Below are 17,370 nucleotides of genomic sequence, written 5' to 3'. Positions count from 1 at the left end.
AGCGCGATTCAATTACTGATCGATTTGCATTCGACGAAACATCCGAACGATTCGACATACCCAACCCAACGTACTCGAAACTAATTGCGATTTTCATCGGCACGCGACCAAAGCTATGTCTTTTCTGATTCTCTCTGACTCTTTATCGCTACTGTTAACGATCATCTTTATGAAAAGAGATGAAAAGGATAGTAAAGGAGACGATAAAAGAATAGCAAAGAGAAAATATATGATATTTATCAAAGAATCGATGTTAATTTCTCGATAAAGATGCATTTTTCTTTTTTCTCTTTGTTTATATTTTTTACTCAGCTTAATGAATATTACATTCACTGAACTCTAAATTCATCTTAATACTCTGGATATATAGATAAAATGTAGAAACTATTGGCAATGTTGATCTCATTCCGTTTCGTATCGCACAGAGTGATTCTCCAATTTCCGGATGAATATAGCAGTCGATAGTGATTGCTTTAGCCTTTTGTAATCCAGTCGATTCCATTAATTTTCATGAAAACAGATACGAGACCATCATGCGAATAGGAAACCAAACACAATCTTTGTCGTTACAAACGTGAAATAGAATAATAGGCATTAAAAGTTATTAGATCGAAATTTATTATCACGATTGATTTTTCGTTTCTTGAATGATGAAAAATTTTATCGAATTTCTCTCGACATACATGAGATTGTAAAATACAAGAGTTAATTCTCATCGTATTTGTAACGTCGAATAGCGTTGAAAAGTTTAATTGAATATTTTGCCGAGAAAATGAGAAACTTAACTTTACCCTTTTCTTTCGAGAATCCTAGTTAATAATAGATAAAAGAGAAAGGGATTTACTCGGAACGCTCCAGATTTCCAACTCTAATTTCGTAGAGAACGTTAAGGTTCAAGGTTTATATCTTTTACTTAGGATTCTTGAAAGAAAAGAGTAACGTGGTTAAAAATTCTATTATTCGACATGGATCCGGAAATAATAGTCCTTATTATTCTATGTTTAAGCGATCCAATCAAAAAGATATTTTTCTTAAATTTCTGTCTTTTTCTTGAAAAACAAACAATTAGTTCGATACTTTTACACTTTACATATACCAAATAAATTTCTTATTCTTATCGATCCGAGTATCGTATAGTCGAAGAAGAAACCATACCGTTTCCTGTTTCTTCATATTCCTTCGTGTTCCTTGTATTTGAATCTTGGCTCATAGTTTTATCATCACATTTTCCGCCGTAGCATACTGTTGGTTTGGACACATTCGAACACAATACTTTCTCTGCTGATCAAAGATATTTTTGTGATACATTTGGATATTATTTGCGATTATATATATATATATATATATATATATATATATATATATATATTATTGCGATTATATATAATATCAATTACATATCAATATCGATTAGAAAAAGCGATATATATATATATATATATATATATATATATATACTAATCAATTTCATCTTGTTAATTTTCGTTGTTAACTTCATCAAGTTCCTCTTTAAAAAATTATTCGAAAATCGACGAAATATTACCAATCGTTTCATTGCTCTTAGGGATCGAATTCATAGTCGTTCCATTCATCGTCTTTTCCCAAGAAGTATAATCATAAGTAGAAGCAGCCATTGCTTTTTGGGAACACTTAACGTTCTCCTGCTTGCTAGAATAGTAATTCGGCAAAATTGGTTCACAACAACCACCGCCGCAGCAAGTTTGCCTCCAAGAGCAGCATTCCATTGAAGAAGGAGGACCCTTATAGTTATTGATTTCCCTGTAAAGAATGATCGGCAAAATATGCAAAAAAAATTATCTTGACTACGAGACCATTAAGATTTCTCTCTCTCCTCTATTATTTATATTTTTAGCCATTAGTGTTCTTAAATAGGAAATCATTAAAAAATTTCATCAATTTTGTTTTCTACTTAAATATCCAATTTTTCGATATTAGTATTAAAACGGTAAAATGTTTTTTTTCTTTTTTTATTTTTTTACTCCGCATCATCGATTCTTCGAGACGAGAAATCTTCTGATTACGGTTTTATCATATAATTGTTGGAATTTTTAAATATAAAAATACAAATTGAATAAAAAATAATAAGAAGATCGCAGATTGTTTTTAAAACTTACTTGCAATTATTAAACATTGTGCCAAACAGAAAATTTTTTAATTAATTTTGGCCGAAAGAAAAATTTATAAAAGGATGCTAAAAGGTTATGCTTGTCGTTTTCTAATACATATTGATACGATATTGAAATCGAAACGATGATGAAATAAAACTTAATCGAAAAAAGAGAAGATCGAGTTCTTGTATTAGCTGCTCCTCTAATAAATTCCATAATAGTTATTATCAATTTGATTTATTCACGTTCCTAAATAAACAAAAAAAAAAAATCAAATATATAATCTTTCCGAATAAAGAACGAATAAATGAAAATTTACCGAAGCATCTCTTATATTTATTTCGAAATCAGGATTACAGAATTATCGTATATGGTTTAAGAGTCGTATGATCTTCATGATTTATTTTTACCGCAACAATTAGCGCCTTCTTTTCGAGTTTCCTTGGATTTAGTGTTTTTCTCTTTACAACAGCCTGACATACAGCAACCACCGACAGCTTCCTTTGCTCTAAAGAAAATAAATCAACGATGCCAAAATTGTGTGACTTAACACAATGTAATAAGTATAAGTACTTAACAATTTCGAAACGTAAAGTGTATTAATACATATGATATCGTTTGTTTCGAATTAATTAATATAAATAATATTAACAGAGTAATTAATTAAGAGTAGACAAAATGTAAGAAAAAAGTATACATGTAACATATATCGAGAACAAATTTTAAGAGAAAAAGAATATAAAAAACCCATATGGCCGCACACCGTGCATTACCATTGTACTCCCGATGGTTCTCTTCGTATCGTCAATTCTCGTAGAAGACACGAATGATTTCGAATATTGGAAGAATTACATTGGAATTTGTGGCCCTTCCGAGCAAGGAATGTCAGCAGCAACTACTACGTTCCTTCGTACCAGCGCAACATTTGGCACCACAGCATCCACTTTCCGTCTTTCGTTCTCTGCGCATACATTCGATCGATTTACCCATTGCATTTTCTCTCATTGAATCGTTGCGTTCAAAACAAAAAAAATCATCTTCGAATTAAATATGAAGAATCAATGCGTATTACGAGTCGATATGCTGAAAATGGCGGCGGCCATATTAGGATAACGAAAATCATAGCCAATAAAATAAAAAAAAAAAAGAAAGAAAAAAAAGAAAAAAAATTAAAAAGTTGAGATAGAAGAAAAGTTCCTAATGGTCATCATTCGTTGAATTTACTACAAGGAATAAACTTTCTTTCTTTCTCTCTTTCTCGATTTATCTTCTTAAGTCGCTTCTCGAACCGTAAAAGAAAATTGATGGAGTTCGTACTTTTTGCTGCAACAGCCACTGAATTCTTCCTTCTTGGCCTCCTCCTTCTTCTCGCCACTGCGAAACAAATTTCGTGCTTGTTTAGTACAAATATATCGTAGTTTTTCGCAATAGATTTGTAATTTTAAATTTAAGTTAACAATAAGAAAAAGAAAATTATATACTTACTGCTCGCACTTGCACGTTACTTGGCCTGCATATCCTTTTTGACTGGTGACTTTTCTATATGATATAAAGGAAAAATTTGATTAAATACATCTGTTCGTGCGTGAACGTTTATGACGTATATTAAGAAACTAAATTATATTTACGCGCAGTGGTCGCACATATTGACGAAATATCTAGACTTTCAAATGGACGTATTATCTGTGATCTAAAATGTTTAGAAAAGTTTGTTCGTTATCGATAAATATTTCAATGCTTCGGTCTCAAAAATTGACGAATAATTTTGATGAGTCAGCCGAAAGAAATGTAATAAACAAATCTTTTTCGACGAAGTCGCCGGTAAAAACAAATGAATCATGTTGTTTATCAATTTTTTCGTGACTTCAGCGATAAGTATGGAGAAAATATGAACTACAAGCATACCATAAAGAAGAACTAAAAAGATTCTGAAAATCGAAACAATTGATGGATATGTATCTTGTGAATATTTTAAATCCAAGCTATGTTAAGTACATCTGCAGCCATAAATGATGTATTTTCTTAACAAAAGAGTTCTTTCTACAAGCTTCTTGTGAATTTTTCTAAGAAATTATTTCATTTCTGTTAACTTAAACAAGCAATATTAATATTCAAATATTAATTTAATTCTATTTTATATTTAATGCGTGTTTCGACCTATGAAATGAATGAAATATAAATAATTTTAATATAATTGAAAATATGATTTATTTAATTTTATCTGTTTGAAAAGCGAATGCTCCGATGTTTATTCGTCGGAATAAAAGAAGAAAATAACATGGAATTTGTCAAAGTCACTCGACTATTTATTTTTGTTCATATTGCTTACAGTCAACGATCTCGAGTTTGAAATTTAAATGTTAAATTAAAGAAAAAATAAGAAGGACGGAAGGAAAGAAGCAAGCTTGCAAAAGGGATATAGGGATCGCGCTGGCGCGTGGGTGCGCGCGGGCGCGTTTATAGAGATAGGAAGGTGGAAAGAGGACGCAAGCGCAAATCGGAGGCAAACACGAAGCTTTAGAGTCACGCGGCGGCCGCAGTCGGTCCTCTCAAACCGCGAAATACATTCCGGCTCCCTCGAGGAAGAACATCCTGGGGGTGGGTTAATTCGCGTTTTCGTAACGTCTCGTGTATGGTGTTTCGTGATCGGTTATATTTTATTTTCTCACAAATTTCTAAACCAATCCTTGTTTTCTCCTTTCCTACTGATCGTATATCATGACGTTTTTAATGGAAATTTGACGAATGAAACACGTATAAGTACGAATAAAACACGAAAGAGAAAAATTATTATAATAAATTATAAACACGAAGAAGAAAATTTTTTAAAGTGTTTCAATTTAAACGAATTGGAAAGAACGCGTTTACACGATGTTACGTTCAACGTGTCTTATTCGAAATATTCCTGTTAAGAAAAAATGCTTTTCATGGCTTCTCATAAAGTTTGAACATCGTCTTTGGTCTCGAATAGTTGTATACGATGAACATGCAGTTATTATTAGCGTGAATTCCCGCTTAATATGATTCATACAACGTTGAGAGTTAGGTATAGTTATAGATTGAAACACGTGGAATAGCGTCAAGTAATCAAAAGAGATTATCAGAAAGAAAAGCAAGTTGTCAATAAAATTGCAAAACCTCTTTGAAAATTTCGTATTATTGATAATGTGTAGGCGCGCGCACGCCCGCGATCTTCAGTAATAATTTGATCGTCGAGCAAAAAAAAACAAAATTAAATCTAGTGGTAACAATTCGTGGAGAAATTTGCTCGATATTTTCGCGGAATGCTAAACGTCCGGACGTCCTCTTTACAAGTTGGAAAGGGGCTTGTCAGTCCTCGTAAAGAGTAATTAAGAAATTTTTTTATAACGTGTTCATAATGTGAACGTGCATTCAACGATCTAATCTAACGATAAAAACTTTGAATTTTTGATTTTTATATCTTGATGATAATATTATTATACGATTTTTCGAACGGCTCCCGTTTTCGTCACTCTTTCGTTAATTACAAAAAAATGGCCGTATGGCACCGCAATTTACTCGTATATTTTTCTCACTCTTTGCTTGCGTATGATTTTCTGTTCGTATTTAGCAAATCTCGCATATATTATATATATATATATATATATATATATATATATATATATATATATATATGTGCGTGTGTGTATTTGCTTTATATTTACATAATATCGATCGAAAGAATATTTTTAATAATACAATATAAAAATGTTAGTTAATTCAGCATGAAAAAAAAAGAAACTAAACTTTTTTAAATTTCCAAGTATTTCCTTAAAGATCCAACATTTGAAAATATCTTGAAGGAATTATAGAACGAAACAACGAAAGTATTTTTTGTGTCCGACTTGACGGTGTATCGTGCTTCTCTGTGTTGTTCAGGGAGAGGATGCGACTTTAGATCGGGCGAGTGTAAGAAGAAAGAAAAACGGTGGAAAAAAACGAGAAAGGAAAGAAAGAAGAAAAAGTGGAGGAGGAGGAGGAGGAGGAGAAGGAGGAAGAGGTGGAGGAGGAAGAGGTGGAGGATGAAGAAATTAGAAAATGCGAACGAGCTAGGAATTCGATCGATTATCGTTCGGTTCACTTCGTGATTTTTTAAGAAAAAATTTTTAAATTACTCGAGACTTGACTCGCGTATTTGTATGAGTCACGAATATATATGTATACGTATATATACAGATATACTATATTTGCAATCTGTCTATATGTATATATATATATATATATATACACACATATATATATACCTATATAGAATTTATATAGTTTTTATCGAGATTTCTCGCATATAGGGAGAATCAAAGATTTAATTTTGCATTTTCCTTTTCTTTTTCCTTAATTACGGAAATTATTCTTTTGAATATTATCGTTACCATGGGGGAAAATACGCTCACATAGATGTAGATCTACGTGTTAATTAGGGTAATCCAAAATAGGAAAATGCACTCGCGTCCGTTCTTACGGAGAAAAAAATCGCTTCTTAGTCCGAAATTTATTCGGTGTGGAGCAATTAAATTGGACGGTATTATCTTCTCGTTTAATCGTGCATCTCTAATTAAGCTTTTGAGCACACGCGCACGTATGTATACTCGTTGAGAAAGAAATCCTCTCTACTAGAAATTACGAAAACCCGGCGAAAAATTTTCTAACATCGTCAACGTCGACAACACTTTCGGCCTTCGACGCAACGATTCTGACAAATTTCGGTGAGTTTCTATTACTGATTTTTTTTTTTCCTTTTTTTTCTTTCTTTCTTTTTTCAAATACTTCTTCACATTACTTTTTTTTTTTTACTCGCGATCTCTCCTTTCTTTTAACTACTTGCTAATATTACCATATTCGTGTTAATTAAAGCAAATTAATGGACTGATATTTATGGGAGATATCGAAAACAAGATATATTATATAAATAATTATTATATTTACATATAGTAACAATAAATATGCGAAGGATTTGCGTGAGACACGATCGGATCGTATCTCGCTCCCCTTGGTATTTAGAAATGAAAAAATACTTCGCATTCGATTCATTCTAACGTCGAAGTGGAAGCTGTTCGACTAGGTTCGTATGTGCAAATAATTTTTTAATAAAATCTTTACTTTAAAATCGCTCCCATCCCATTACACGTCTCTCTAGATATCGCGTTCTCAATATACACATATGTAGGTATGTATACATATAAAGATAGATAGATAGGATGGTATATAAGCTATTTCATCGATGACTTTGACCCAGTAACGCTGCGACTTCCGATTCATTTGAAATTAATTTAGAAAATTCGAAATATTTTCTATCGTAAAGGAAAATATCCTTGAAATCATTGAATCCATTTGCAAAGAAAAATAGAAGAAAAAAGAAACACGTTTTTCAAAGCTGTATGTGATATATAAATAATATCGAAATTTTTAATTGAATTTTTGAAGACTTTTTATGAGTAATATTTGGCAAATTCCAATATTACTTATTGGCTTAGTTGAATACTTTGAAAATATTTTTTTCGATAATTGATTACATTGATTAAGCAAATAAAGTGTCACGTCAGAGATAGGTCAGAATTATAAAGGAAAGATAGTATTGTCATGCCAGCGATGATTTCATAGTGCAAAGGTTTAGAATATTCCGAAGAGATTGATATTTTTCGAATATCCTTGAAAAGCAAAATGTTCTAGATTTTTCGCTGCAGGATCATTCGAGCAAGTAGAAATAATGGGAAGATAGAACCAAGTGTATTTTCGTGGCTCCATTAGAGAAAAGATCAGTAAGATATCGTGGGACTCGCGCCAATCAGGATAAAAGAGCTTTAAGTGTAGTAGGTGCACATTTCTCTTCCTTTTTTCTTCCTCTTCTTATCTTTTCTCTTCGTTTCGAATTTCAACCGAATGACTTTGTTAACGTAGATACTCGTTCTGCTATTCTCACCAGATAAATTAACTCAGTAGTTTTTCCAGAAAAAATTCCTAATGATTTAATAATTTGCATTTGACTTTAATTCTTCCATTTTTCATTCACATAGGTATATATCTATCATGTAGATATATGTATATACATATGTCGGAGCTAGAAAGTCTGTTTATGACGATGAAAAAAGAAGATAGAATCGATGAGCCTGGGTAAGCGAGACCACCGGTGACCGAGGATTATCGAGACTCGGATTATATGGATGATCGAAAGGAGTCCTAACGAACAAGGGGCGGGCGGGCTTTCGTTCACATAAGCTTTCTCGGTCATATTCTATTGAATCGAAGCAAGTTAATTCGTCTTTTCTCAAGTAACTCTCGTTCTCTCTAAGATCTAACGAAGGAAGAGAATCAATGAGATCGATCCGATAATGCAGCAACGGAATTAATAAAGAAAAAATAAAAAGGAAGAAAGAAAAAAGAAAAAAATTGTCAAATTCTATTCTTTAGAAAATAGTTCGATCTTATGAATATTTTATTACGATTTAACTTTAATTTTTTTCCAATCTTTCACTCTTCACGAGATCATTATAATATCTATCTTATTATTAATTAACATTTTAAAAAAGGGATGAGAAAAGGTACAAAAAATAAAGCACGTTTCAGATTCACGAGTACATTTTTAGAGAGAGAGAAGGAAAGAGAAAGAAAAAGAGAGAGAGAGAGAGAGAGAGAGAGAGTGAGTGAGTCTTTGCCATTTAAAAATCAATAAAATCTCCGTAGTAGACCCGACGAGTCAGAGCGTTATTAAAACTCACGAACTCTTTACGTTCGTTCGAATCGATTTCTTCACAAGGTAAATTTTTATACAGAGCAAGAGGATATTTCCGTATCCGATTTCAAAAGTTTGAAATAGAAACGATAGAAGTTTTAAATATTTCATAGTGGAGAAAGAGTGGGATAGAAATACGGGGAGAATTGCTAAAATTATACCAATTAAAATATTTCATATCGCATTTCATATTTGATATTCTCACTTATATGCGAGTTCATTTTATAAATTGATGTTTAATGTGTTCATATCCACTGTTACATATTTTGTATTTTAATGTTGATTAATTATGTCACTCGCATAGATATTTTAACAATTCTTATTTTTTACTTCATCATAGAAATGTTTTCTTTGGATATTTATTATAAATTGATTGAAAATCATTAAACTTTCATTTTTGTAACGCATTAAAATTTTTAAATGAAACAAATTCTTATTTATCTCTACTTATTCGAGAAAAAGACGAACATGAGTCATAACATGTATTTGGGCTAACTAAATCTTTCGACTAAATCTTATCTATCCTTTCAAAATAAAAAATAAGTGAAAGTGAATAAGTAAAGATAAAAACAAACCACGAAATGATATATTTTACGTTTATTATTAATTACTGTAAAGGATTATTCATAAACAAAATATATATATTATATTGTGTATAAACAAAGATATTTTATGGGGCTATATAACGATAATGTGTATATATCAACCAGACATATTTTTATTACTTCCATAAAGGAGCGTAACTAAAAAAGAAAGATACCAGATTTATAACATTTGGTCAATTAATATGCACACTGTTTATAGATAGTCTCATAAAAACCTTTGCCTTATCTATATGATACCTTTAGGCTACTAACCACTGACGATGGACAAATAATATCCCGTAAAAATCATAAAAAAGAAAATATTTTTAATAATTCAATTTTATTAAATAATGTATTTTTTACTGATAAAATGTAAAAATATTTTGTATATCATGTATTCATTATTACATATTCATATTGAACGGTAAGAAAAAAATTGATATGATTTTGCACACATTTGACAACTCTCTTTTAAATTCTTCGCGTCTTAAAAATGCATCAGCAAATAGGAACGAAGTGTGTTCATGACGATCTACCGAAATATTTATCTAAATGAACGCGATTTCCCACTTTGCGAACAGAATTTGAACGCGATGAAGATCGATTTTCGAAGGAATCGTGGAAGGAACGAGAAACGAAGGAAAGAAACGAAGAAGAAAAAAGTCGAGTGTCAGGGACGATTTACATCCTTATTCGTGGCACAAGGAACGTCTTCGAGATTACCGCCCAATCCCATTTACCTTGCTTGATTTGTTCGGATATCGACGTTTCTTCGTATTTGAAATGCCGCATCATTCCGTGCTTACTTACGCTTGAACGTCGTCGATCTTTGAAATATCCTTTTTTTTTTTCCTTTATTAACACTTTTACGATCACTCGATAGCGTTATGCTCGTATAAAAATATGCACGATGCATATAAATTTTTAAGAGATTCCTATCGAAAGATTGATTGGTGATTGATAGTACTTCGTGTATTTGGATCTTGATCTATGATTTGCCTGATGTCGGAACACAATGATCGTTTGACGATCCCTTATCCTATTTTTCCGAAACCTTATTATTTGGAATTTTTATTTTGTTTCTATTGTAAATGGAAAGTTTTACCCCTTTTTTAGCTCAATGATATCGTAAAAGGAGGGGTGGAACGATACGAGGGTAACTCTCTTTCTTATTGAAGATTTGTAAAAGGGAAAGACGATTATACTCTTATCGTATTTCCCCTTCTATACTTCTTCAAATCTTATCTTTCGAAATAAATACTCGGACGTGCATAGCACATATTCATTCTTGTTATGTCGTCCATACGAAGTACTTCAAAATTCGTCGATCGTCGATCTGCACATACCCTTACAATTTACGTTCCCTTTACGTAGCATTGTGAGAGTGATTTTTATCCACTAAAACTTGTACATTTCTATGTAATATTTAAATAGTGTCTTCTTAGCATTCAAATTTAATAAGTATACGGTTGTGATATAAAAGAGACAAATCAACAATACCTTGAAGAATGGCTACATCGGTGGAGTGTAAACCAGTGCGAATTCCATCATTTAAGGCATTCAACGTTACACAGTGGTTCGAAGAAGTTGAACAGGAATTTCTTTCGGCCGGTGTTACGAATGATTCCAGTAAATTTGGTTACATTGTTACTCATCTTTATTCAATATGTTTTCCGGTTCTTCAAAGAATCATAATGAACCCACCAGTCATTGGGAAATATGAAACATTGAAAAAGGAAGTAATCATGCATTACACCCTGTTACACGATGACGATAACCTGAGACGACTTTATAGACGATACCAGAAAATTGTACGTGAGAACGAAGAATATATTTCACAGAATATTCCTGATTATAAGACGGAAAAATCCAGACCCTCTTGTTCTATGATGAATAACAAGAAGTTCTACGAGATTGGATTATGCAGAATGTTGAATTAGATGACAAGGACAAAAATAATCTGATAACAGGAATCAGAGATGTACAACATCGTCTATGTAAAATATTTTTATTTAAATCTCTGTTACTATTCGTTATTTATTATTATTATTACTTTTATATTTGTCAATCATGGAATGTTGAACAGTGAATGAATGAATGAACAATAAATAATGTATATAATATGTAAGATATAAATGTTAATTAATATATCTCTCTATCTTCGAATTTAAAAATTATATATCATTTCTTCTCTAGTTATAAAGATAATTACCAACTTATTTTGTACTTCCTTCCTTTATTTTTTTCTTTCTTTATTTTTTTTTTGGCTCCTCTTACGAGTCACGTGTTGAAGTTATGGCGAACTGGCATCACGTCCACCGTAAAGCTTCTTTATAACACGCCTGGTCGTTCTAATATAGCGGAAACGATAAAGTTTCGATGATGACAAATAACATATGACATGATGCAGCGACAGTTATTAAAAATGCAGGCAACTGGTAGCGAGTTGAAAAATAAGAGACTTTTCATTCTGTCGATTGGAAATATGTCACTAAAAATATTGCAAGTAATTTTTTTAGTATAAGATACCATAATTGACGTTCTCAATGATCTATCGATCGACATTTCAGTTATAAAAGGAAATAATTATTTTTAAATCAATTGTACAAAATTAAAAAATTGTTGAAAAATTCTGAAATGTTTCATATAATTAAAGAATGTTTTTCTTTTTTTTTTTTTTTAAATAGTAATTATGCTATTGGTTTGGCAATCATTTTTATCTTCGATAAAAAATATTTTTCAAGCCACTAACAGTTTTCGCTTTTATTTAATTAATTGACAATATCTCTTTCGATTCTAATAGAAAATAGTTATAAGAAAAAAAAAAAAATACATAAAAATATACCAAATAAAACAGTATGGTGAATTATTGTAAAATGGATTATGGAAAGGGAGTATAGTATCTCAAACTAGTATTTGTTTCTCTAAGATTGAACGTCAATTTTAGACATTTTTCGAAGTTCTAGAAAATAGTATTTGGAAACGGATCGTACAGACTTCTCCTCTATTATCTATGAAATAATTGTATCGATAAAATCGAATGACTCGGAAAATCCTTTTGACTATCAAATTGACTCAGCTCTCTGTCTTTTCCCTTCTTACTTTCTTTTCCCCTTTTGCCTTTTGTTCTTCTGTATCTCTCTACTTGATACTTTATTTCGTAGCCAAGTACCGAGCTACTTGTAAAAATTCAAGTCAGATTAAATTACTCTAGTGTACCGATGGTTATAAAAAAGTAATTCCATAAGAAATATATCTGAAATCGGTTCAAGCTACAGAAGGTCAACGTTCGAACAATTAGTTTGCGTGTGCCGGTATGGCGGGAGTTAAAAGCATTCTCTTATAGATTCGTGCATATAGAGTACCAGTTGGTTGAGCAGTAACCCCGTTTAATATCCATCACGCCTAATCAGTTTGCAGTCGTTACCTACTATTTTATTTTTCTTACGCTTCCATTTCTTCGTAGTTAGATAAAATCGTAGTCGGAGGCACGAACAGGGTTTCGTTCAAAGAATACAAACGACGGTTTTATAACTTTGCCAATTCTTTCATGTATAATATATACCTATATATATATAGACATATATTATATAGATACATATATTGCGGATATATACAAGATGTTTTTTTTTTCTTTCTTTCTTTCTTTCACGCGTTAAAAATATTCATCGATCGATATATAATCCAACGATCAGAAGAAAAGTCGAATGAGAAGTATTCATAAGAGAAAAACCATTTTTACGGGAGTCTCGACCGACTACAAAACGGGTGAACGGTTAACGCGAGACGACTTCCGCCGTTTGCGCGATACCCGACACCAATCAGGCTCAATCTTTCAATTTGTCCATTCGGTAATCGACCTCCTCGATACGTCGGTCAACCGTCGCTTCAGGCTACGAACAGTTTCGCGATCGATACATAACGGATATGTTCTCGTGTAATTGACTTTTTTGTTTGTTTGTTTTTTTAAACTTTTATATATAGCAAATTGGAAGAGAACAGTGAAATCGAGTTCGACAATTATTTCATTGATGATTTATTTCTTCGGTAGATTCAATTAGATGTGTCATTCGTCAAGATTCAACCAAAATAAGTGAATTAATTGACTCATTTATTGCTCAAAAGACAATTATTTACTTGACCTTGAACAAGAACGATCAGATTGAACAATCAGGTATCAAATATTACTCTCATATCAATCTATATTCTCATCTAAATAGGATAGGATAAATACAATTCAAATATATTACTTTGGATCTTAGCTTTTGGTTATAAAAGGAAATAATTATTTTTTAATCAATTATACAAAATTAAAAAATTGTTGAAAAATTTTGAAATGTTTCATATAATTAGAGAATGTTTTTTTTTTTTTTTTTTTTAAATAGTAATTATGTTATTGGTTTGGCAATCATTTTTATTTACGGTAAAAAATATTTTTCAAAACAATAACAATTTTCGCTTTTATTTAATTAATTGTCAAACATATGAATAAATTCCAAACAAGAGATAGATTTTTAAATTTAAATATATTAAAATACAATATAAAAATATAAAATATAAAAAAATTTCAATATATTGCATTGTTCTATATACTTTTTCTTCAATTTACTATGAAATCTTGAAAACATGTAGCTATTCTCGTTTTTGATCTTTCGCGTACCATACGAAAAGAGCTTATCGAGTGAAATTTATTTCGTTGAAAAGAAGAAACGAAAGCTCGAAAAGCGACATTCCATAGCATCCGTTAGAAAAGTCATTATACGCTCCAACGAATAAGAACTTTGACCCCTCGGTTTGTTTCACTTCTCCACGGTTTCAGGCTCTTTTAGTGATGCTTTTCTACCATTCCTTTCTCGTCCTAGTTAGTTCCGTCCCTCAGTCTCAGCATAATCCAAATGTTGCGATCCACTGTCACATCCGAAAAGGGTGGCCGTCGAGGGACGCGATAAGCGGATTACGCGATCTTCAAGGGGATTTGTCCTTCACGGGAATACTTTTCTACGAACCGATAACGCATCCCTCGCATTTGTTTGTTCCTCAAAAAATCATGAGAAAGAGAAAGAGAGAGAGAGAAAGAAGAGGAAGCTCTAGATCGGTATTATATCGCGTTTTGCTCGAAAAGTACATTACTTCTTTGCATAGAAATCTTTTTTTTTGGTATATAAGTAGATACTTAGAAGCACGTCGTCAAGCTTATAGCTGGATAAATTTGTTGAAATAAATGAATTGACAACAAACAAATAGGCAAGAAATAATTGATAAGAATTAGTAATGAAGAAAACATATGTAACTTTTATATAATTATGCAATTGATGTATTAAAATTAATATATAGATTTATACAATTTGATTTTTTGTTTTTTTTCTTTTCTTCTTTTTTTTTTTTTTTTTTTTTTTATTTAAAGAAGTACATACAAATGTATAATTTGTCCAATGCCGTGCAAACCTGTGAAATCGGCAAATATTGAAAGGGTTTTATACAGTGACTTGCAAGAGACTTTTATAAATTGAATACGTTGTTGATTATAGACAGGACTATTTTTATATGTAGATAGACATACTTTCAAATTAGAATACTTTCCCATAATTGGCAACTTTCCTTTAGGTATTTCTCTAGGTGACTGTTGTCTCCTTTTTACGTTCATGGCTTTCGCGAGAGAACCTTTCCTTTATTTCCAGTGAAACGGCGATCGAGCAGAAACAAAAGCACCGTCGTCCGCTAGAAACGTAAAAATTATTCTAGAAAGAGAAAATATCCGATAACGTGTAGTCGTCTCTCGGTCCGGTGCAGGACGCTATCCAAAAAGTAGAAGACGATAGTTTGCACGAACAATTTCACAAAAGCTTTTCCGTTCTTGTTTGAAAGAAAGAGGAAGAGGAAGAGAAAGAGAGCAGAGAGAGAGAGAGAGAGAGAGAAAGAGACAGAACGAATATATATCGGTGCTAACGTCAAAACGACACGAGTGGATGGAACGATTCCAAGTACGAAATTCGAATGCTAGAATGCTCGTAAATAGAAATAATAATTTATGCGAATACTACAGGATTAAGGCTATATATGTACATGTCACGTGAATTTTACGAAAATCGAAATATGACTTGTTCACGAAAACGTTTTGAATTTATCATCGATTATTCGTGATAGTGTTATACACTTTTGTCCTATTCGTTCATGTCACGTCTGCATAACTGAAATGAAAGACATTGAAAGAAAAAGAAAAGAAAAAAAGAACAAGAAAAAAGTAAATCGACAGGCCTCCCTGTGTGCCCTTGACGTGTCCGAAACTCTTTGAAATCTCAAGGGTTCGATTTTGACTCGAAGGATATTTTGCGGGGTTGGCTCCTTCTCTTGAAAGTTTCAAGGATAGTCTCAAGAGAAATGGGGACGAAAGTTCAAAGACTGGATTCGTCGTTTTATTCCCGTTTATTTATTGGCATTTTTTTTGTCCTGCGAGCTTTTTAAATCTATTCGAATTAATACGAATACAAGCAATATAATAAAAGATGAGAAAACATGATCATTTTAAGAATTCGAAAGTTATCAAATCGAGTCGAAATGTTTTTATATTATTGGCATCGATGAAAGGAGACAAAAGAAAAGAACAAAAAGAAAGAGACAATTCTATATGATAATTTGTTTTTCTTCCAATTAACAAATTGAAAGATCAATTTACGTCTTTTCTTTTTATCTTCGTTATCGATCGTAAGTCGCAGAGATGGAAGTTCAATGATGACGTATTGCGTTAAACGGATATGCGCGCGAAGAAATAGATAACAAGAGGGGTCGAAGGGTCGCCGACGATGACGATTATGACGATGCCGATAATGAAGATAAGTCTCGCAAATAACTGTTGTCGTCCTTGCTTCCAAAGCCACGTTAATGACTATAAATAAAACTCGGTGTTCGCGCGTTCGAGGTCATTCTTTTGCAGTCAAAGGGTTAAACGGCATTCGGGTTTTCACGCGATATTCTTAACAAAACATGAAACAGGATAAAATCATGTCGTCGAGAATAAAATAGAGAACTTGCCATTATAACGAAATTACAGCTCGAGTAATAACTTTTGAAATGGAGCATGATGCAATACCGTTTCTCTATTTCACTCTCTATTTTAAGGTAGTCGCTTGATTACTATTGCTTCTATACGTCCAGCAATTATCCTTGTTTTACTTTTCTGATCAAATTTACACCTCGTATTTCGCCTAACCAGCGAATTTTCTTTCGCGTTCGACCAAGTGCCTAACGACTAGGACGAGAAAAGTGGCACACAAAGTAGATATCGATTACAGCGTTAACTCAACAACTATTTTTATCCCGAGTGTTTTTCGCCATACCTATACGATAAAACTCGATATTGTTCTTTCTTTCGTTTAGCTATGAACTCGATCTGAGATCATTGGCCATTTAAAATACACTCTTGTTTAACAATCGATAATCCAACGTGACTTGGATTTTTTTTCTTCTAATTCTAAGATATATCTAATATATAGACAATATGAAAAGTGCAGATGGTGGATAGAGAAAGGAAGTTGCAGAAGATGATAAGGAAAAATTGAATGAAATATGAGACAAAATTTCGAAGAAAAGAGGACGAAAGAAGTATAATTCAGGAAATAGTATAGTGAGGGCGAAATGGTATGACGGCCAAGTTCATTCTTCCGCGAGTTTCACAGAAACGGCGTGAAATAATTGCTAGAGAGCAAAATTGGCTGGCTTCCAAACGATTTCCGACCAGCTACTATCTCTACGAACCGCAATTCATAAAGGTTTTGGAATTCGTTTGTATTCACCGTTGTTGCCGGTAGTTATTACAAATTATTCTTTAACTTTCATGAAAAGAGAAAAAAAAAGGAAGAAAAACTATTTTGGAAAATCTATTAACGATAAAAATTAGCTCGAATGGAAAAAA

General features: G+C 32.1%; 2 protein-coding genes across 22 annotated transcripts in view; one reads left to right on the top strand and one right to left on the bottom strand.

Annotated features, from left to right (window-relative positions):
* Window positions 1–2,443: 2,443 nt before the first annotated feature.
* LOC124428646 lies at window positions 2,444–3,774 on the bottom strand. The gene is made up of 4 exons (XM_046972931.1): window positions 3,758–3,774; window positions 3,615–3,668; window positions 3,447–3,503; window positions 2,444–2,637 (listed from the first exon to the last, which is right to left on the bottom strand). Exons 1-4 carry the CDS (start codon window positions 3,772–3,774, stop codon window positions 2,523–2,525), a joined length of 243 nt encoding a protein of 80 aa, XP_046828887.1. The 3' UTR covers window positions 2,444–2,522.
* An 847-nt stretch (window positions 3,775–4,621) lies between these two features.
* LOC124428867 (dopamine receptor 2) overlaps window positions 4,622–17,370 on the top strand; it is a 50,569-nt gene continuing 37,820 nt past the window's right edge. For 3 of the 21 annotated variants that reach the window (XR_006943307.1, XM_046973469.1, XM_046973470.1), the window contains exon 1: window positions 5,866–6,853. The gene's annotated coding sequence lies outside the window, so the exon portion shown is untranslated. Of the gene's footprint in view, window positions 5,476–5,865; window positions 6,854–17,370 lie in introns of those variants that run through there. The other 18 variants (XM_046973467.1, XM_046973464.1, XM_046973463.1 and 15 more) reach the window with 18 other exon arrangements.

This window comes from Vespa crabro, chromosome 13 (genome assembly GCF_910589235.1).
Source record: "Vespa crabro chromosome 13, iyVesCrab1.2, whole genome shotgun sequence".
Taxonomy (NCBI): domain Eukaryota; kingdom Metazoa; phylum Arthropoda; class Insecta; order Hymenoptera; family Vespidae; genus Vespa; species Vespa crabro.
Note: the sequence above shows the minus strand (reverse complement) of the source record. Positions and strands in the feature narration are given on the sequence as shown.